We start from the raw sequence: 21,328 nt of genomic DNA on the forward strand, positions 1-21,328 counted from the left end.
AAAAACAAATGTATATTTTACAGTAAAATTCTGGCAACTGAGCTGACAGTTTTTTTTATTTATTTTTTATTTGCGGTATTAAAATAAAACAAAAAACTGGCAGCTCAGGTGCCAAACTTTTACTGTACAAATGCATTTTTTTTATTTACAGTAAAAAAACAAAAGTATATTTTACAGTAAAATTCTGGCGAATGAGTTGACAGTTTTTTTTAAAGTTTTTTTATTTGTAGGAAAAAATATATATGTACTCCATGCAACCGCAAATTTTGTTAACTTAAATATTGTCTAATATATTATCAAACATTCAAAGCATTTTTTAAATAAAAATAAATACTAATAATAATGATTTCGAAGCAAGTTATCCATCAAATTGTGCAATGTAAACGTAGCAATAGATGTCATGGTCAAATTGTGAAATTGACTGTGGTTTTTACAGCATTTTTCTCTAAATAATAAAATAAATAATAAAATAAAAAAATGTTTACTTTTTTTTACTGTAAAAAACTTTGGTGTTGGTTTTGCATTTACAGTAATACACTGAAAAATCTAAAGTTGTTGATTTGCGGTAAAAAAAACAAAAAAAACCTGGAAGCTCAGGTGCCAAACTTTTACTGTACAAATGCATTTTTTTTATTTACAGTAAAAAAAGCAAATGTATATTTTACAGTAAAATTCTGGCAACTGAGCTGACAGTTTTTTTGTTTTGTTTTTTATTTGCGGTATTAAAAAAAAACAACTGGCAGCTCAGGTGCCAAACTTTTACTGTACAAATGCATTTCTTTTATTTACAGTAAAAAAACAAAAGTATATTTTACAGTAAAATTCTGGCAAATGAGCTGACAGGTTTTTTTTTAGTTTTTTTATTTGTAGTAAAAAAAAAAAACTAAAAAAACTGGCAGCTCAGGTGCCAAACTTTTACTGTACAAATGATTCTTTTTTTTATTTACAGTAAAAAAACAAATGTATATTTTACAGTAAAATTCTGGCAACTGAGCTGACTGTTGTTTTTTTTATTTGTAGTAAAAAAAATTAAAAAAAACTGTCAGCTAAGGTGCCAAAATTTTACTGTAGAAATGCATTTTTTTTATTTACAGTAAAAAAAAACAAATGTATATTTTACAGTAAACGTCTGGCAACTGAACTGACAGTTTTTTTTGTTTTGTGTTTTATTTGCGGTATTAAAAAAAACAACTGGAAGCTCAGGTGCCAAACTTTTACTGTACAAATGCATTTCTTTTATTTACAGTAAAAAAACAAAAGTATATTTTACAGTAAAATTCTGGCAAATGAGCTGACAGTTTTTTTTTTAGTTTTTTTATTTGTAGTAAAAAAAAAAAAAAAAAGACAGCTCAGGTGCCAAAATTTTACTGTAGAAATGCATTTTTTTTAATTTACAGTAAAAAAAAACAAATGTATATTTTACAGTAAAATTCTTGCAACTGGGCTGACTTTTTTTTTTTGTTTGTTTTTTATTTGCGGTATTAAAAAAAAACAAAAAACTGGCAGCTCAGGTGCCAAACTTTTACTGTACAAATGCATTTTTTTTATTTACAGTAAAAAAAAAAGTATATTTTACAGTAAAATTCTGGCAAATGAGCTGACAGGTTTTTTTTTAGTTTTTTTATTTGTAGTAAAAAAAAAAACTAAAAAAAACTGGCAGCTCAGGTGCCAAAATTTTACTGTAGAAATGCATTTTTTTGTTATTTACATTAAAATAAAAAAAAGTATATTTTACAGTAAAATTCTGGCAACTGAGCTGACAATTTTTTTTGTTTGTTTTTTATTTGCGGTATAAAAAAATATTAAACTGGCAGCTCATGTGCCAAACTTTTACTGTACAAATGCATTTTTTTATTTACAGTAAAAAAAACAAATGTATATTTTACAGTAAAATTCTGGCAACTGAGCTGACTGTTTTTTGTTTGTTTTTTTATTTGGAGTAAAAAAACAAAAAAAACAACTGGCAGCTCAGGTGCCAAACTTTTACTGTACAAATGATTCTTTTTTTTATTTACAGTAAAAAAACAAATGTATATTTTACAGTAAAATTCTGGCAACTGAGCTGACTGTTTTTTTTTTGTTTTTTTTTATTTGTAGTAAAAAAACAAAAAAAACAACTGGCAGCTCAGGTACCAAAATTTTACTGTAGAAATGCATTTTATTATATTTACAGTAAAAAAAAACAAATGTATATTTTACAGTTAAATTCTGGCAACTGGGCTGACAGTTTTTTTTGTTTTGTTTTTTATTTGCGGTATTAAAAAACAACAACTGGCAGCTCAGGTGCCAAACTTTTACTGTAGAAATGCATTTTTTTTAATTTACAGTAAAAAAAAACAAATGTATATTTTACAGTAAAATTCTGGCAACTGAGCTGACATTTTTTTTTTAATTTTTTTTATTTGCGGTATAAAAAAAATATTTAAAAAACTCAACGCAAATAAAAAACAAAACAAAAAAAACTGTCAGCCCAGTTCCCAAACTTTTACTGTACAAATGCATTTTTTTTTATTTACAGTAAAAAAAACAAATGTATATTTTACAGTAAAATTCTGGCAACTGAGCTGACTGTTTTTTTTTGTTTTTTTTTATTTGTAGTAAAAAAACAAAAAAAACAACTGGCAGCTCAGGTACCAAAATTTTACTGTAGAAATGCATTTTATTATATTTACAGTAAAAAAAAACAAATGTATATTTTACAGTTAAATTCTGGCAACTGGGCTGACAGTTTTTTTTGTTTTGTTTTTTATTTGCGGTATTAAAAAACAACAACTGGCAGCTCAGGTGCCAAACTTTTACTGTAGAAATGCATTTTTTTAAATTTACAGTAAAAAAAAACAAATGTATATTTTACAGTAAAATTCTGGCAACTGAGCTGACTGGTTTTTTTTGTTTTTTTATTTGGAGTAAAAAAACAAAAAAAACAACTGGCAGCTCAGGTGCCAAAATTTTACTGTAGAAATGCATTTTTTTTATTTACAGTAAAAAAAAACAAATGTATATTTTACAGTAAAATTCTGGCAACTGAGCTGACAATTTTTGTTTGTTTGTTTTTTATTTGCGGTATAAAAAAAAAAACAAAAAAAAACTGGCAGCTCAGGTGCCAAACTTTTACTGTACAAATGCATTTTTTTTATTTACAGTAAAAAACAAATGTATATTTTACAGTAAAATTCTGGCAACTGAGCTGCCAGTTTGTTTTTTTTGGTAGTAAAAAAACAAAAAAAACAACTGGCAGCTCAGGTGCCAAAATTTTACTGTAGAAATGCATTTTTTTTATTTACAGTAAAAAAAACAAATGTATATTTTACAGTAAAATTCTGGCAACTGAGCTGACAGTTTTTTTTATTTATTTTTTATTTGCGGTATTAAAATAAAACAAAAAACTGGCAGCTCAGGTGCCAAACTTTTACTGTACAAATGCATTTTTTTTATTTACAGTAAAAAAACAAAAGTATATTTTACAGTAAAATTCTGGCGAATGAGTTGACAGTTTTTTTTAAAGTTTTTTTATTTGTAGGAAAAAATATATATGTACTCCATGCAACCGCAAATTTTGTTAACTTAAATATTGTCTAATATATTATCAAACATTCAAAGCATTTTTTAAATAAAAATAAATACTAATAATAATGATTTCGAAGCAAGTTATCCATCAAATTGTGCAATGTAAACGTAGCAATAGATGTCATGGTCAAATTGTGAAATTGACTGTGGTTTTTACAGCATTTTTCTCTAAATAATAAAATAAATAATAAAATAAAAAAATGTTTACTTTTTTTTACTGTAAAAAACTTTGGTGTTGGTTTTGCATTTACAGTAATACACTGAAAAATCTAAAGTTGTTGATTTGCGGTAAAAAAAACAAAAAAAACCTGGAAGCTCAGGTGCCAAACTTTTACTGTACAAATGCATTTTTTTTATTTACAGTAAAAAAAGCAAATGTATATTTTACAGTAAAATTCTGGCAACTGAGCTGACAGTTTTTTTGTTTTGTTTTTTATTTGCGGTATTAAAAAAAAACAACTGGCAGCTCAGGTGCCAAACTTTTACTGTACAAATGCATTTCTTTTATTTACAGTAAAAAAACAAAAGTATATTTTACAGTAAAATTCTGGCAAATGAGCTGACAGGTTTTTTTTTAGTTTTTTTATTTGTAGTAAAAAAAAAAAACTAAAAAAACTGGCAGCTCAGGTGCCAAACTTTTACTGTACAAATGATTCTTTTTTTTATTTACAGTAAAAAAACAAATGTATATTTTACAGTAAAATTCTGGCAACTGAGCTGACTGTTGTTTTTTTTATTTGTAGTAAAAAAAATTAAAAAAAACTGTCAGCTAAGGTGCCAAAATTTTACTGTAGAAATGCATTTTTTTTATTTACAGTAAAAAAAAACAAATGTATATTTTACAGTAAACGTCTGGCAACTGAACTGACAGTTTTTTTTGTTTTGTGTTTTATTTGCGGTATTAAAAAAAACAACTGGAAGCTCAGGTGCCAAACTTTTACTGTACAAATGCATTTCTTTTATTTACAGTAAAAAAACAAAAGTATATTTTACAGTAAAATTCTGGCAAATGAGCTGACAGTTTTTTTTTTAGTTTTTTTATTTGTAGTAAAAAAAAAAAAAAAAAGACAGCTCAGGTGCCAAAATTTTACTGTAGAAATGCATTTTTTTTAATTTACAGTAAAAAAAAACAAATGTATATTTTACAGTAAAATTCTTGCAACTGGGCTGACTTTTTTTTTTTGTTTGTTTTTTATTTGCGGTATTAAAAAAAAACAAAAAACTGGCAGCTCAGGTGCCAAACTTTTACTGTACAAATGCATTTTTTTTATTTACAGTAAAAAAAAAAGTATATTTTACAGTAAAATTCTGGCAAATGAGCTGACAGGTTTTTTTTTAGTTTTTTTATTTGTAGTAAAAAAAAAAACTAAAAAAAACTGGCAGCTCAGGTGCCAAAATTTTACTGTAGAAATGCATTTTTTTGTTATTTACATTAAAATAAAAAAAAGTATATTTTACAGTAAAATTCTGGCAACTGAGCTGACAATTTTTTTTGTTTGTTTTTTATTTGCGGTATAAAAAAATATTAAACTGGCAGCTCATGTGCCAAACTTTTACTGTACAAATGCATTTTTTTATTTACAGTAAAAAAAACAAATGTATATTTTACAGTAAAATTCTGGCAACTGAGCTGACTGTTTTTTGTTTGTTTTTTTATTTGGAGTAAAAAAACAAAAAAAACAACTGGCAGCTCAGGTGCCAAAATTTTACTGTAGAAATGCATTTATTTTTTTATTTACAGTAAAAAAAACAAATGTATATTTTACAGTAAAATTCTGGCAACAGAGCTGACAATTTTTTTTGTTTGTTTTTTATTTGCTGTATAAAAAAAAAATAAAAAAAACTGGAAGCTCAGGTGCCAAACGTTTACTGTACAAATGCATTTTTTTTTATTTACAGTAAAAAAACAAATGTATATTTTACAGTAAAATTCTGGCAACTGAGCTGACTGTTTTTTTTTTTGTTTTTTTATTTGGAGTAAAAAAACAAAAAAAACAACTGGCAGCTCAGGTGCCAAAATTTTACTGTAGAAATGCATTTTTTTTTTTTTACAGTAAAAAAAAAACAAATGTATATTTTACAGTAAAATTCTGGCAACTGAGCTGATAGTTTTTTTTGTTTTGTTTTTTATTTGCGGTATTAAAAAAAAACAACTGGTAGCTCAGGTGCCAAACTTTTACTGTAGAAATGCATTTTTTTTAATTTACAGTAAAAAAAAACAAATGTATATTTTACAGTAAAATTCTGGCAACTGAGCTGACATTTTTTTTTTTATTTGCGGTATAAAAAAAATATTAAAAAAACTCAACGCAAATAAAAAACAAAACAAAAAAAACTGTCAGCCCAGTTCCCAAACTTTTACTGTACAAATGCATTTTTTTTTATTTACAGTAAAAAAACAAATGTATATTTTACAGTAAAATTCTGGCAACTGAGCTGACTGTTTTTTTTTTGTTTTTTTTTATTTGTAGTAAAAAAACAAAAAAAACAACTGGCAGCTCAGGTACCAAAATTTTACTGTAGAAATGCATTTTATTATATTTACAGTAAAAAAAAACAAATGTATATTTTACAGTTAAATTCTGGCAACTGGGCTGACAGTTTTTTTTGTTTTGTTTTTTATTTGCGGTATTAAAAAACAACAACTGGCAGCTCAGGTGCCAAACTTTTACTGTAGAAATGCATTTTTTTTAATTTACAGTAAAAAAAAACAAATGTATATTTTACAGTAAAATTCTGGCAACTGAGCTGACATTTGTTTTTTAATTTTTTTTATTTGCGGTATAAAAAAAATATTAAAAAAACTCAACGCAAATAAAAAACAAAACAAAAAAAACTGTCAGCCCAGTTCCCAAACTTTTACTGTACAAATGCATTTTTTTTTATTTACAGTAAAAAAACAAATGTATATTTTACAGTAAAATTCTGGCAACTGAGCTGACTGTTTTTTTTTTGTTTTTTTTTATTTGTAGTAAAAAAACAAAAAAAACAACTGGCAGCTCAGGTACCAACATTTTACTGTAGAAATGCATTTTATTATATTTACAGTAAAAAAAAACAAATGTATATTTTACAGTTAAATTCTGGCAACTGGGCTGACATTTTTTTTGTTTTGTTTTTTATTTGCGGTATTAAAAAACAACAACTGGCAGCTCAGGTGCCAAACTTTTACTGTAGAAATGCATTTTTTTTAATTTACAGTAAAAAAAAACAAATGTATATTTTACAGTAAAATTCTGGCAACTGAGCTGACTGGTTTTTTTTGTTTTTTTATTTGGAGTAAAAAAACAAAAAAAACAACTGGCAGCTCAGGTGCCAAAATTTTACTGTAGAAATGCATTTTTTTTATTTACAGTAAAAAAAAACAAATGTATATTTTACAGTAAAATTCTGGCAACTGAGCTGACAATTTTTGTTTGTTTGTTTTTTATTTGCGGTATAAAAAAAAAGAAAAGAAAAACTGGCAGCTCAGGTGCCAAACTTTTACTGTACAAATGCATTTTTTTTATTTACAGTAAAAAACAAATGTATATTTTACAGTAAAATTCTGGCAACTGAGCTTTCAGTTTGTTTTTTTTGGTAGTAAAAAAACAAAAAAAACAACTGGCAGCTCAGGTGCCAAAATTTTACTGTAGAAATGCATTTTTTTATTTACAGTAAAAAAAACAAATGTATATTTTACAGTAAAATTCTGGCAACTGAGCTGACAGTTTTTTTTATTTATTTTTTATTTGCGGTATTAAAATAAAACAAAAAACTGGCAGCTCAGGTGCCAAACTTTTACTGTACAAATGCATTTTTTTTATTTACAGTAAAAAAACAAAAGTATATTTTACAGTAAAATTCTGGCGAATGAGTTGACAGTTTTTTTTAAAGTTTTTTTATTTGTAGGAAAAAATATATATGTACTCCATGCAACCGCAAATTTTGTTAACTTAAATATTGTCTAATATATTATCAAACATTCAAAGCATTTTTTAAATAAAAATAAATACTAATAATAATGATTTCGAAGCAAGTTATCCATCAAATTGTGCAATGTAAACGTAGCAATAGATGTCATGGTCAAATTGTGAAATTGACTGTGGTTTTTACAGCATTTTTCTCTAAATAATAAAATAAATAATAAAATAAAAAAATGTTTACTTTTTTTTACTGTAAAAAACTTTGGTGTTGGTTTTGCATTTACAGTAATACACTGAAAAATCTAAAGTTGTTGATTTGCGGTAAAAAAAACAAAAAAAACCTGGAAGCTCAGGTGCCAAACTTTTACTGTACAAATGCATTTTTTTTATTTACAGTAAAAAAAGCAAATGTATATTTTACAGTAAAATTCTGGCAACTGAGCTGACAGTTTTTTTGTTTTGTTTTTTATTTGCGGTATTAAAAAAAAACAACTGGCAGCTCAGGTGCCAAACTTTTACTGTACAAATGCATTTCTTTTATTTACAGTAAAAAAACAAAAGTATATTTTACAGTAAAATTCTGGCAAATGAGCTGACAGGTTTTTTTTTAGTTTTTTTATTTGTAGTAAAAAAAAAAAACTAAAAAAACTGGCAGCTCAGGTGCCAAACTTTTACTGTACAAATGATTCTTTTTTTTATTTACAGTAAAAAAACAAATGTATATTTTACAGTAAAATTCTGGCAACTGAGCTGACTGTTGTTTTTTTTATTTGTAGTAAAAAAAAAAAAAAAAAACTGTCAGCTAAGGTGCCAAAATTTTACTGTAGAAATGCATTTTTTTTATTTACAGTAAAAAAAAACAAATGTATATTTTACAGTAAACGTCTGGCAACTGAACTGACAGTTTTTTTTGTTTTGTTTTTTATTTGCGGTATTAAAAAAAACAACTGGAAGCTCAGGTGCCAAACTTTTACTGTACAAATGCATTTCTTTTATTTACAGTAAAAAAACAAAAGTATATTTTACAGTAAAATTCTGGCAAATGAGCTGACAGTTTTTTTTTTAGTTTTTTTATTTGTAGTAAAAAAAAAAAAAAAGACAGCTCAGGTGCCAAAATTTTACTGTAGAAATGCATTTTTTTTTATTTACAGTAAAAAAAACAAATGTATATTTTACAGTAAAATTCTTGCAACTGGGCTGACTTTTTTTTTTTGTTTGTTTTTTATTTGCGGTATTAAAAAAAAAAAAAAAACTGGCAGCTCAGGTGCCAAACTTTTACTGTAGAAATGCTTTGTTTTTTATTTACAGTAAAAAAAAACAAATGTATATTTTACTGTAAAATTCTGGCAACTGAGCTGACAGTTTTTTTTTTTGTTTTTTATTTGCGGTATTAAAAAAAAACAAAAAAACTGGCAGCTCAGGTGCCAAACTTTTACTGTACAAATGCTTCTTTTTTTTTTTACAGTAAAAAAACAAATGTATATTTTACAGTAAAATTCTGACAACTGAGCTGACTGTTTTTTTTTTGTTTGTTTTTTATTTGTAGTAAAAAAACAAAAAAAACAACTGGCAGCTCAGGTGCCAAAATTTTACTGTAGAAATGCATTTTTTTTTTATTTACAGTAAAAAAAAACAAATGTATATTTTACAGTAAAATTCTGGCAACTGGGCTGACAGTTTTTTTTTGTTTTGTTTTTTATTTGCGGTATTAAAAAACAACAACTGGCAGCTCAGGTGCCAAACTTTAACTGTACAAATGCATTTATTTTATTTACAGTAAAAAAAAACAAAAGTATATTTTACAGTAAAATTCTGGCAAATGAGCTGACAGGTTTTTTTTTAGTTTTTTTATTTGTAGTAAAAAAAAAAAACTAAAAAAAACTGGCAGCTCAGGTGCCAAAATTTTACTGTAGAAATGCTTTGTTTTTTATTTACAGTAAAAAAAACAAATGTATATTTTACTGTAAAATTCTGGCAACTGAGCTGACAGTTTTTGTTTTTGTTTTTTATTTGCGGTATTAAAAAAAAACAAAAAAACTGGCAGCTCAGGTGCCAAACTTTTACTGTACAAATGCTTCTTTTTTTTTTACAGTAAAAAAACAAATGTATATTTTACAGTAAAATTCTGACAACTGAGCTGACTGTTTTTTTTTTGTTTGTTTTTTATTTGTAGTAAAAAAACAAAAAAAACAACTGGCAGCTCAGGTGCCAAAATTTTACTGTAGAAATGCATTTTTTTTTTATTTACAGTAAAAAAAAACAAATGTATATTTTACAGTAAAATTCTGGCAACTGGGCTGACAGTTTTTTTTTGTTTTGTTTTTTATTTGCGGTATTAAAAAACAACAACTGGCAGCTCAGGTGCCAAACTTTAACTGTACAAATGCATTTATTTTATTTACAGTAAAAAAAAACAAAAGTATATTTTACAGTAAAATTCTGGCAAATGAGCTGACAGGTTTTTTTTTAGTTTTTTTATTTGTAGTAAAAAAAAAAAACTAAAAAAAACTGGCAGCTCAGGTGCCAAAATTTTACTGTAGAAATGCTTTGTTTTTTATTTACAGTAAAAAAAACAAATGTATATTTTACTGTAAAATTCTGGCAACTGAGCTGACAGTTTTTGTTTTTGTTTTTTATTTGCGGTATTAAAAAAAAACAAAAAAACTGGCAGCTCAGGTGCCAAACTTTTACTGTACAAATGCTTCTTTTTTTTTTACAGTAAAAAAACAAATGTATATTTTACAGTAAAATTCTGACAACTGAGCTGACTGTTTTTTTTTTGTTTGTTTTTTATTTGTAGTAAAAAAACAAAAAAAACAACTGGCAGCTCAGGTGCCAAAATTTTACTGTAGAAATGCATTTTTTTTTTATTTACAGTAAAAAAAAACAAATGTATATTTTACAGTAAAATTCTGGCAACTGGGCTGACAGTTTTTTTTTGTTTTGTTTTTTATTTGCGGTATTAAAAAACAACAACTGGCAGCTCAGGTGCCAAACTTTAACTGTACAAATGCATTTATTTTATTTACAGTAAAAAAAAACAAAAGTATATTTTACAGTAAAATTCTGGCAAATGAGCTGACAGGTTTTTTTTTAGTTTTTTTATTTGTAGTAAAAAAAAAAGCTAAAAAAACTGGCAGCTCAGGTGCCAAAATTTTACTGTAGAAATGCATTTTTTTTATTTACAGTAAAAAAAAACAAATTTATATTTTACAGTAAAATTCTGGCAACCGAACTGACAGTTTTTTTTGTTTTGTTTTTTATTTGCGGTATTAAAAGAAACAACAACTGGCAGCTCAGGTGCCAAACTTTTACTGTACAAATGCATTTTTTTTTTTATTTACAGTAAAAAAACAAATGTATATTTTACACCAAAATTCTGGCAACTGAGCTGACTGGTTTTTTTTTTTTTTTTTATTTGTAGTAAAAAAACAAAAAAAACAACTTGCAGCTCAGGTGCCAAAATTTTACTGTAGAAATGCTTTTTTTTTTATTTACAGTAAAAAAAACAAATGTATATTTTACAGTAGAATTCTGGCAACTGGGCTGACAGTTTTTTTTGTTTTGTTTTTTATTTGCGGTATTAAAAAAAAACAACTAGCAGCTCAGGTGCCAAACTTTAACTGTACAAATGCATTTCTTTTATTTACAGTACAAAAACAAAAGTATATTTTACAGTAAAATTCTGGCAAATGAGCTGACAGGTTTTTTTTTTAGTTTTTTTATTTGTAGTAAAAAAAAAAACTAAAAAAACTGGCAGCTCAGGTGCCAAAATTTTACTGTAGAAATGCTTTGTTTTGTATTTACAGTAAAAAAAAACAAATGTATATTTTACAGTAAAATTCTGGCAACTGAGCTGACAGTTTTTTTATTTTTTTTTATTTGCGGTATTAAAAAAAAACAAAAAAACTGGCAGCTCAGGTGCCAAACTTTTACCGTACAAATGCTTCTTTTTTTTTTACAGTAAAAAAACAAATGTATATTTTACAGTAAAATTCTGGCAACTGAGCTGACAATTTTTTTTGGTTTGTTTTTTATTTGCGGTATAAAAAAACTATTAAAAAAACTGGAAGCTCAGGTGCCAAACTTTTACTGTACAAATGCATTTTTTTTTATTTACAGTAAAAAACAAATGTATATTTTACAGTAAAATTCTGGCAACTGAGCTGACTGTTTTTTTTTATTTGGAGTAAAAAAACAAAAAAAACAACTGGCAGCTCAGGTCCCAAAATTTTACTGTAGAAATGCTTTTTTTTTTATTTACAGTAAAAAAAAAAGCAAATGTATATTTTACAGTAAAATTCTGGCAACTGGGCTGACAGTTTTTTTTGTTTTGCTTTTTATTTGCGGTATTAAAAAAACAACTGGCAGCTCAGGTGCCAAACTTTTACTGTACAAATGCATTTCTTTTATTTACAGTAAAAAAACAAAAGTATATTTTACAGTAAAATTCTGGCAAATGAGCTGACAGGTTTTTTTTTAGTTTTTTTATTTGTAGTAAAAAAAAAAAGCTAAAAAAACTGGCAGCTCAGGTGCCAAACTTTTACTGTAGAAATGCATTTTTTTTATTTACAGTAAAAAAAAACAAATTTATATTTTACAGTAAAATTCTGGCAACCGAACTGACAGTTTTTTTTGTTTTGTTTTTTATTTGCGGTATTAAAAGAAACAACAACTGGCAGCTCAGGTGCCAAACTTTTACTGTACAAATGCATTTTTTTTTTTATTTACAGTAAAAAAACAAATGTATATTTTATACCAAAATTCTGGCAACTGAGCTGACTGTTTTTTTTTTATTTTTTATTTGTAGTAAAAAAACAAAAAAAACAACTGGCAGCTCAGGTCCCAAAATTTTACTGTAGAAATGCTTTTTTTTTTATTTACAGTAAAAAAAACAAATGTATATTTTACAGTAGAATTCTGGCAACTGGGCTGACAGTTTTTTTTGTTTTGTTTTTTATTTGCGGTATTAAAAAAAAAAAACTAGCAGCTCAGGTGCCAAACTTTAACTGTACAAATGCATTTCTTTTATTTACAGTAAAAAAACAAAAGTATATTTTACAGTAAAATTCTGGCAAATGAGCTGACAGGTTTTTTTTTTAGTTTTTTTATTTGTAGTAAAAAAAAAAACCTAAAAAAACTGGCAGCTCAGGTGCCAAAATTTTACTGTAGAAATGCTTTGTTTTTTATTTACAGTAAAAAAAAACAAATGTATATTTTACAGTAAAATTCTGGCAACTGAGCTGACAGTTTTTTTTTTGTTTTTTATTTGCGGTATTAAAAAAAAACAAAAAAACTGGCAGCTCAGGTGCCAAACTTTTACTGTACAAATGCTTCTTTTTTTTTTACAGTAAAAAAACAAATGTATATTTTACAGTAAAATTCTGGCAACTGAGCTGACAATTTTTTTTTGTTTGTTTTTTATTTGCGGTATAAAAAAACTATTAAAAAAACTGGAAGCTCAGGTGCCAAACTTTTACTGTACAAATGCATTTTTTTTATTTACAGTAAAAAACAAATGTATATTTTACAGTAAAATTCTGGCAACTGAGCTGACTGTTTTTTTTTATTTGGAGTAAAAAAACAAAAAAAACAACTGGCAGCTCAGGTGCCAAAATTTTACTGTAGAAATGCTTTTTTTTTTTATTTACAGTAAAAAAAAAGCAAATGTATATTTTACAGTAAAATTCTGGCAACTGGGCTGACAGTTTTTTTTGTTTTGCTTTTTATTTGCGGTATTAAAAAAACAACAAGTGGCAGCTCAGGTGCCAAACTTTTACTGTACAAATGCATTTCTTTTATTTACAGTAAAAAAACAAAAGTATATTTTACAGTAAAATTCTGGCAAATGAGCTGCCATTTTTTTTTATTTGTAGTAAAAAACAAAACTAAAAAAACTGGCAGCTCAGGTGCCAAAATTTTACTGTAGAAATGCATTTTTTTATTTACAGTAAAAAAACAAATGTATATTTTACAGTAAAATTCTGGCACCTGAGCTGACAGTTTTTTTAATTTTTTATTTGCGGTAAAAAAAAAAAGGCAGCTCAGGTGCCAACATTTTACTGTACAAATGCATTTCTTTAATTTACAGTAAAAAAAACCAAATGTATATTTTACAGTAAACTTCTTGTAACTAAGCTGACATGTTTTTTTTATTTGCGGTAAAAAAAATAAACTGGCAGCTCAGGTGCCAAAATTTTACTGTACAAATGCATGTCTTTAATTTACAGTAAAAAAAACAAATGTATATTTTACAGTAAAATTCTTGTAACTAAGCTGACAGTTTTTTTTTATTTGCGGTAAAAAAAAACTGGCAGCTCAGGTGCCAAAATTTTACTGTACAAATGCATTTCTTTAATTTACAGTAAAAAAAAACAAATGTATATTTTACAGTAAAATTCTGGCAACTGAGCTGACAGTTGTTTTTTTTTTCAGTAAAAAAAACCCCAAAAAAATCTGGCAGCTCAGGTGCCAACATTTTACTGTAGAAATGCAAAATTTACAGTAAAAAAAACAAATTTAAATTTTACAGTAAAATTCTGGCAACTGAGCTGCCAGTTTTTTTGTTTTTTGTTTTTTTACCGCAAATCAACAACTGTAGATTTTTCAGTGTATTACTGTAAATGCCAAAACGGCAACACAGTTTATTACAGTAAAAAAAAAAAAAAGCAGTTTTTTTTTCCATTTAGAGAAAAATGCTGTAAAAACCACAGTCAATTTCACAATTTGACCATGACATCTATTGCTACTTTTACATTGCACAATTTGATGGATAACTTGCTTTGAAATCATTATTATTGGTATTTATTTCTATTTAAAAATGGTTTAAATGTTTGATCGTATATTTTTGCATAATTAGACAATATTTATTTTTTTACCATGAAAACAGCAGTACGGTTTTTCCATTTACTAAATTTTAAGGTGAAATTATTGCAAGTTACCATATTTTTTTTTACATTTTAGTTTTTTTTTAAATGACTAAAAAATGGTGTAATAATAGTGTTCACTGTTAAAAGCGGCCCTCTGGGGCCAAACATAACTGCGACGTGGCCCTCAGTGAAAACGACTTTGACACCTCTGCTGTAGTAGGTTCCCTCCAGAGGCCCCTCAGTGTGTCTTGGTGCATACTAGCAAGTAACTAGGGAGGGAACTGCAGCACTCAGCCCAGGAACAAGAGCACACTCTGCTGGCGGCTTCAAGTACTGCAGTTTAATCTGCTTAACATCTCGTTGACATGCATGACTTAAGTGTTATTATGACAATGACAATAAAAGGAATTGATTATCGTTCTGAATACATCAAGGACATGAATCACCTCAGAAAGTTTGTCACAATTTTTTGCGGCAGCGTTCCTAAAAAACAAAGTATTAGAGAAGAAATAACATCACAAACATAGTTTAGTTAACAAGACTGTTGAGATGTTCATTTTTTATAACAGATATGCCTTTGAGTGTCCTAAAAAGCGCACTATTATTATACCGTATGTATTTTGTTACACCTCTATGGCATTTATTATACCCAAGATGTCTTTAATTATTCCGTATGAGCCTTTCATATTTGCTCTCCTTCCCTGTGCTCATAGAAAGTTCCGTGTCTGCAAAGACTCATCCCTCCACTCCCGCCATGTACAAGTTCCGACCGTCCTTTGGCACGGTTCCAAAGGTGCACTACCACGCAGCGGGAGACAAGGTGAGGTAGTTTTACCGTATAAAATGATGACGTAATCGCACAAAACCACAACTTTTTGTTCGTTCCTCAGATCGTCTTGCCGGACGACCAGAAGAGCTCCGGCATCCTGGAAGAGAACATCCGTGGTCACGACTTCCGCTCGGAGCCCAACTTGGATCTCCCGGAGTACGCCAACGCTCCTCTCCACCGCACCTTCAAGTCCTCGCCCTTCCAGCTGGACGCCGACCCGGTCACCCCCAGGACGGTGAGCGTGAAGCAGGCCGCCCATCGCTCAGAGAAGGGCCAACTCGTGGTGGGTCTGCAGCCTCACCCCGCGGCCTCGGCGCCGTACCAGGGCGTCTTCTCTCCCAACACGCTCTCCAATCGCAACGGCAGCTTGTCCTACGACAGCCTGCTCAACCCCGGCACGACTCCGCCCACCGCCAGCGAGTGCTTGGCTCACCGGGGCGGGCCGCCGACGGGCTTCCACTCCCCGTACCTGCCCGCCAAGATGTGCCACGCTCGGGAGCCTGAGATGCAGCGGCAGCAGGTGGCCGCCTCCTACAGTCCGGCCATGTCGTGCAGGGGGCTGGGCCGGCAGTCCCCTCACCTCCACGACCGGGAGCCGTCCCCGGTGCGCTACGACAACCTCTCCCAGACCATCATGGCCTCCATCCAGGAGCGCAAGGAGCGGGAGGAGCGGGAGAAGCGCCACATGCTGCATGGACACTCCCACACGCACATCTACGCCCAGGACTCCGGGGGATTTGAGGGCGGCTCGGGCGGATACCCCTGCTACGACGGTCCCCGCTGCGCCGGCTCCCGGGGCCCGACCCCTCCGGCCTACGGCAGCTCCAGAGACAACCTGATGGGGGTCGGGCTGAGCTACGGCCAGAGAACGCCGGTGCTCCGCCAGGCCGGGTCCACCTTAGGCCGCGCCCCCAGGACTTCCTCCGGCTCCTTGCACACGGATCCCAGCAGCACCAACAACAACAACCACGGGAGGGTCCAGGAGGGGCCCTACCGCTCCCCGGCCCACCACCCCCACTCCCCCGCCATGTCCCGATCGCCCTCCTACTCCCACCAGAAACTCTCATACGTGAGCGCCCAGGAGAGGATGGACTCGCCTCGTCTGGGAGGGCCGAGGTATGAATGCTGACGTCGCCCGTCCTTTTGGTGCCGCTTGCATGCACTGCACCCCGGGGTCCGGGGCGGGTGACTCGATTATCCCCCTCCCTTCATTAACGAAGTCTGTACTGCTTGTCTAGCATGTAGCATTGGAAGTCTTGCGTACGGTGGAACACGCTTCAGTCGCTCCCGAACCGGGTGTTTATCGTCACCCGTTCTCGACCAAAAGTGGCTAGTTTCACTTTCAGTTGGTCGACAATAGCTCAGGAGGGCGTCATCATAAGCGTGTTGCACCGTACATGTTTTATTTATCCTCTTACATTCATACTCGTGTTCTATGAATGGATTACTTTATGCCTTCTTAGAATAAAAAAAAAAAATGTTTTGTATTCTTTCACGCCTGTCAGTTTAATAAAGTTGTGAGACTTTCCATTTCTTCTATTTATTTTTTTTTGCATGCGTTTTCTCCTCTTTTTTTTTTTCCCAGCCATTTCACCTGCATCTTCCTTCCACCCGGACGCTCAACCCTCCGATTCTCTCAGTTGAACCCCCATTTTCGTTGTTTCTCTCTTCCTTTCAGAGAGTCCGTGAAAGTGAACGGCTACGTGGATTTCCACCCGAGCGACACCGTCAGTCCCAGTCGCCACGGCAACGTGAAGAAAGTGACTGGCGTCGGCGGCACCACCTACGAGATTTCAGTGTGAGCGAGGGACAACCCGATGGGGAGTTAACACGACCAATCGGAGGCGCTGTTTGTCGCCGTTACTCATAGGCTCCTTGTACGTGTAAATTGGATCTTTTTGTCAGCCGATTCTCTTTGCCATGTGCACAAATAAGGAACACAATTCCAGTAAATTCCGACCCTTACGAGTATGTCGAGTCCTCCTCTACTTGGCCTCAAGACGCAACGTCTCCATCAGTGTCTTTTGGAACCACCAGAATACCTCACACTTGGCACCGTTTCATCGTCTAATTGAATGGCAATTTGTTGTCCGCTTCGGCGTTTGGGTAGAATTCCAGGACGGGGAACAATTTATCGACGCGAGATATTATCGATGTATTAACATTTTTTTAATATGTTTGCAGATATACCCAACGTACTGTATTGTATGCCTGCCATGTTTACGTTTTGTAATCACTTATAAAAAATTCAGCAAATGAAGAGAAGGGCTCCCACCAGAATAAAATACACGACAGGTAAAAGCCAGTAAATTAGAATATTTTTGAAAAACTTGATTTATTTCAGTAATTGCATTCAAAAGGTGTAACTTGTACATTATATTTATTCATTGCACACAGACTGATGCATTCAAATGTTTATTTCATTTCATTTTGATGATTTGAAGTGGCAACAAATGAAAATCCAAAATTCCGTGTGTCACAAAATTAGAATATTACTTAAGGCTAATACAAAAAAGGGATTTTTAGAAATGTTGGCCAACTGAAAAGTATGAAAATGAAAAATATGAGCATGTACAATACTCAATACTTGGTTGGAGCTCCTTTTGCCTCAATTACTGCGTTAATGCGGCGTGGCATGGAGTCGATGAGTTTCTGGCACTGCTCAGGTGTTATGAGAGCCCAGGTTGCTCTGATAGTGGCCTTCAACTCTTCTGCGTTTTTGGGTCTGGCATTCTGCATCTTCCTTTTCACAATACCCCACAGATTTTCTATGGGGCTAAGGTCAGGGGAGTTGGCGGGCCAATTTAGAACAGAAATACCATGGTCCGTAAACCAGGCACGGGTAGATTTTGCGCTGTGTGCAGGTGCCAAGTCCTGTTGGAACTTGAAATCTCCATCTCCATAGAGCAGGTCAGCAGCAGGAAGCACGAAGTGCTCTAAAACTTGCTGGTAGACGGCTGCGTTGACCCTGGATCTCAGGAAACAGAGTGGACCGACACCAGCAGATGACATGGCACCCCAAACCATCACTGATGGTGGAAACTTTACACTAGACTTCAGGCAACGTGGATCCTGTGCCTCTCCTGTCTTCCTCCAGACTCTGGGACCTCGATTTCCAAAGGAAATGCAAAATTTGCATGGTTGGGTGATGGTTTGGGGTGCCATGTCATCTGCTGGTGTCGGTCCACTCTGTTTCCTGAGATCCAGGGTCAACGCAGCCGTCTACCAGCAAGTTTTAGAGCACTTCATGCTTCCTGCTGCTGACCTGCTCTATGGAGATGGAGATTTCAAGTTCCAACAGGACTTGGCGCCTGCACACAGCGCAAAATCTACCCGTGCCTGGTTTACGGACCATGGTATTTCTGTTCTAAATTGGCCCGCCAACTCCCCTGACCTTAGCCCCATAGAAAATCTGTGGGGTATTGTGAAAAGGAAGATGCAGAATGCCAGACCCAAAAACGCAGAAGAGTTGAAGGCCACTATCAGAGCAACCTGGGCTCTCATAACACCTGAGCAGTGCCAGAAACTCATCGACTCCATGCCACGCCGCATTAACGCAGTAATTGAGGCAAAAGGAGCTCCAACCAAGTATTGAGTATTGTACATGCTCATATTTTTTCATTTTCATACTTTTCAGTTGGCCAACATTTCTAAAAAATCCCTTTTTTGTATTAGCCTTAAGTAATATTCTAATTTTGTGACACACGGAATTTTGGATTTTCATTTGTTGCCACTTCAAATCATCAAAATTAAATGAAATAAACATTTGAATGCATCAGTCTGTGTGCAATGAATAAATATAATGTACAAGTTACACCTTTTGAATGCAATTACTGAAATAAATAAAAATTTTCTAAATATTCTAATTTACTGGCTTTTACCTGTATATTGCCAAACGTATGCCTTCACTCACATATGAACTTAAGGTGCCACCCCATTCCTAACCCATAGGGTTCAATATGATGTGGGTCCACCTTTTGCAGCTATTACAGCTTCAACTCTTCCGGAAAGGCTGTCCACAAGGTTGCGGAGTGTGTTTATAGGAATTTTCGAGCATTCTTCCAAAAGCTGCATTGGTGAGGTCACACACTGATGTTGGTGGAGAAGGCCTGGCTCTCAGTCTCCGTTCTAAATCATCCCAAAGGTGTTCTGTCGGGTTCAGGTCAGGACTCTGTGCAGGCCAGTCAAGTTCATCCACACCAGATTCTGTCATTCATGTCTTTTACGGTCCTTGCTTTGTGCACAATCATGTTGGAAGAGGAAAGGGCCCTGCTCCAAACTGTTCCAACAAGGTTGGGAGCATGGAATTGTCCAAAATTCAAAGTTCCTTTCACTGGAACTAACTCATGGAAAAACAACCCCACACCATAATTCCTCCTCCACCAAATGTCACACTCGGCACAATGCGGTCCGAAATGTAGCGTTCTCCTGGCAACCTCCAAACCCAGACTGGTCCATCAGATTGCCAGATGGAAAAGTGTGATTCATCACTCCAGAGAAGGCGTCTCCACTGCTTTAGAGTCCAGTGGCGATGTGCTTTACACCACCGCATCCCACGCTTTGCATTGGACTCAGTGATGTATGGCTTAGACACAGCTGCTCGGCCATGGAAACCCATTCCATGGAGCTCTCTGCGTACTGCACGTGGGCTAATTGGAAGGTCACATGAAGTTTGGAGCTCTGTAGCAACTGACTGTGCAGAAAAGTCTTTGCACTATGCGCTTCAGCATCCGCTGACCCCCTCTCTGTCAGTTTACGTGGCCTACCACTTGGTGGCTGAGTTGCTGTTGTTCCCAAACTCTTCACTTTTCTTATAATAAAGCCGGCAGTTGACTTTGGAATATTTAAGAGCGAGGAAATAGTGATGGGTCCGGCAACACCGATGCATCGGCGCATGCGTCGAGCTCATAGAGCAAAACCCTGTGTCAGTGCGCGTACCGCTTTTAGAAAGTCAAGTGACCAATCATGAGCTGTTTTGGTCACGTGACCGATACCCGAACTGTGTCGCCTCCTCTGTGCCCTGTGAGCGGGTCTTTTCTACAGCCGGAGAAATAATAACTAAGAAGAGAAATCGTCTAAAATGTAATACGTCGGAAACACTTTTTTTATTTTTTTTTTTTTATAAAAATGTGTAAAAAATAAAATTAAAAACATTCCCAGTCCACAATCATCCACAACACGTTCTCTTAGATTTCCATGTTATGATACATGTTCACATTATTTATTGACTGTATCTAAAAAAGATACAAATATATTTTTATTTAAATGAAGATATGAAATCATCCTAAATGAAATACAATGACTTGGTTTATATTATTGTATATACTAGGGCAGGGGTCACCAACGCGGTGCCCGCGGTCACCAGGTAGCCCGTAAGGACCAGATCAGTCGCCCGCTGGCCTGTTCTAAAAATAGCTCAAAGAGCAGCACTTACCAGTGAGCTGCCTCTATTTTTTAAACTGTATTTATTTACTAGCAAGCTGGTCTCGCTTTGCTCGACATTTTTAATTCTAAAAGAGACAAAACTCAAATAGAATTTGAAAATCCAAGAAAATATTTTAAAGACTTGGTCTTCACTTGGAATAAGCGGTAGAAAATGGATGGATGGATGGGTCTTCACTTGTTTAAATAAATTCATTTATTTTTTACTTTGCTTCTTATTACTTTTACAAATACAATTTTAGAGAAAAAATACAACCTTAAAAATTATTTTAGGATTTTTAAACAAATATACCTTTTTACCTTTTAAATTTCTTCCTCTTCTTTCCTGACAATTTAAATCAATGTTCAAGTAAATGTATTTATTTTTTATTGTAAAGAATAATACATATTTTAGCTTCTGTTTTTTCGACAAAGAATATTTGTGAAATATTTCTTCAAACTTACTATGATTAAAATTCAAAAAAAATATTCTGGCAAATCTAGAAAATCTGTAGAATCAAATTTAAATCTTATTTCAAAGTATTTTGAATTTCTTTTAACATTTTTGTTCTGGAAAATCTAGAAGAAATACTGATTTGTCTTTGTTAGAAATATAGCTTGGTCCAATTTGTTAAATATTCTAACAAAGTGCAGATTGGATTTTAACCAATTTAAAACATGTCATCAAAATTCTAAAATGTATCTTAATCAGGAAAAATTACTAATGATGTTCCACA

The 21,328-nt window shown here is 32.4% G+C and overlaps 1 protein-coding gene across 1 annotated transcript in view; it reads left to right on the forward strand.

Moving 5' to 3' along the window:
- Positions 1 to 16,668, forward strand: part of LOC140679235 (palmitoyltransferase ZDHHC8B-like) — a 196,926-nt gene extending 180,258 nt beyond the window's left edge. Inside the window, exons 9-10 of the mRNA XM_072914231.1 lie at positions 15,055 to 15,161; positions 15,232 to 16,668. Coding sequence (XP_072770332.1) covers positions 15,055 to 15,161; positions 15,232 to 16,299 — 1,175 coding nt within the window. The 3' untranslated portion in view covers positions 16,300 to 16,668. The remainder of the gene's footprint in view (positions 1 to 15,054; positions 15,162 to 15,231) is intronic.
- Positions 16,669 to 21,328: the final 4,660 nt, after the last annotated feature.

The sequence above is a fragment of the Nerophis lumbriciformis genome, linkage group LG12 (assembly GCF_033978685.3).
Source record: "Nerophis lumbriciformis linkage group LG12, RoL_Nlum_v2.1, whole genome shotgun sequence".
NCBI lineage: Eukaryota > Metazoa > Chordata > Actinopteri > Syngnathiformes > Syngnathidae > Nerophis > Nerophis lumbriciformis.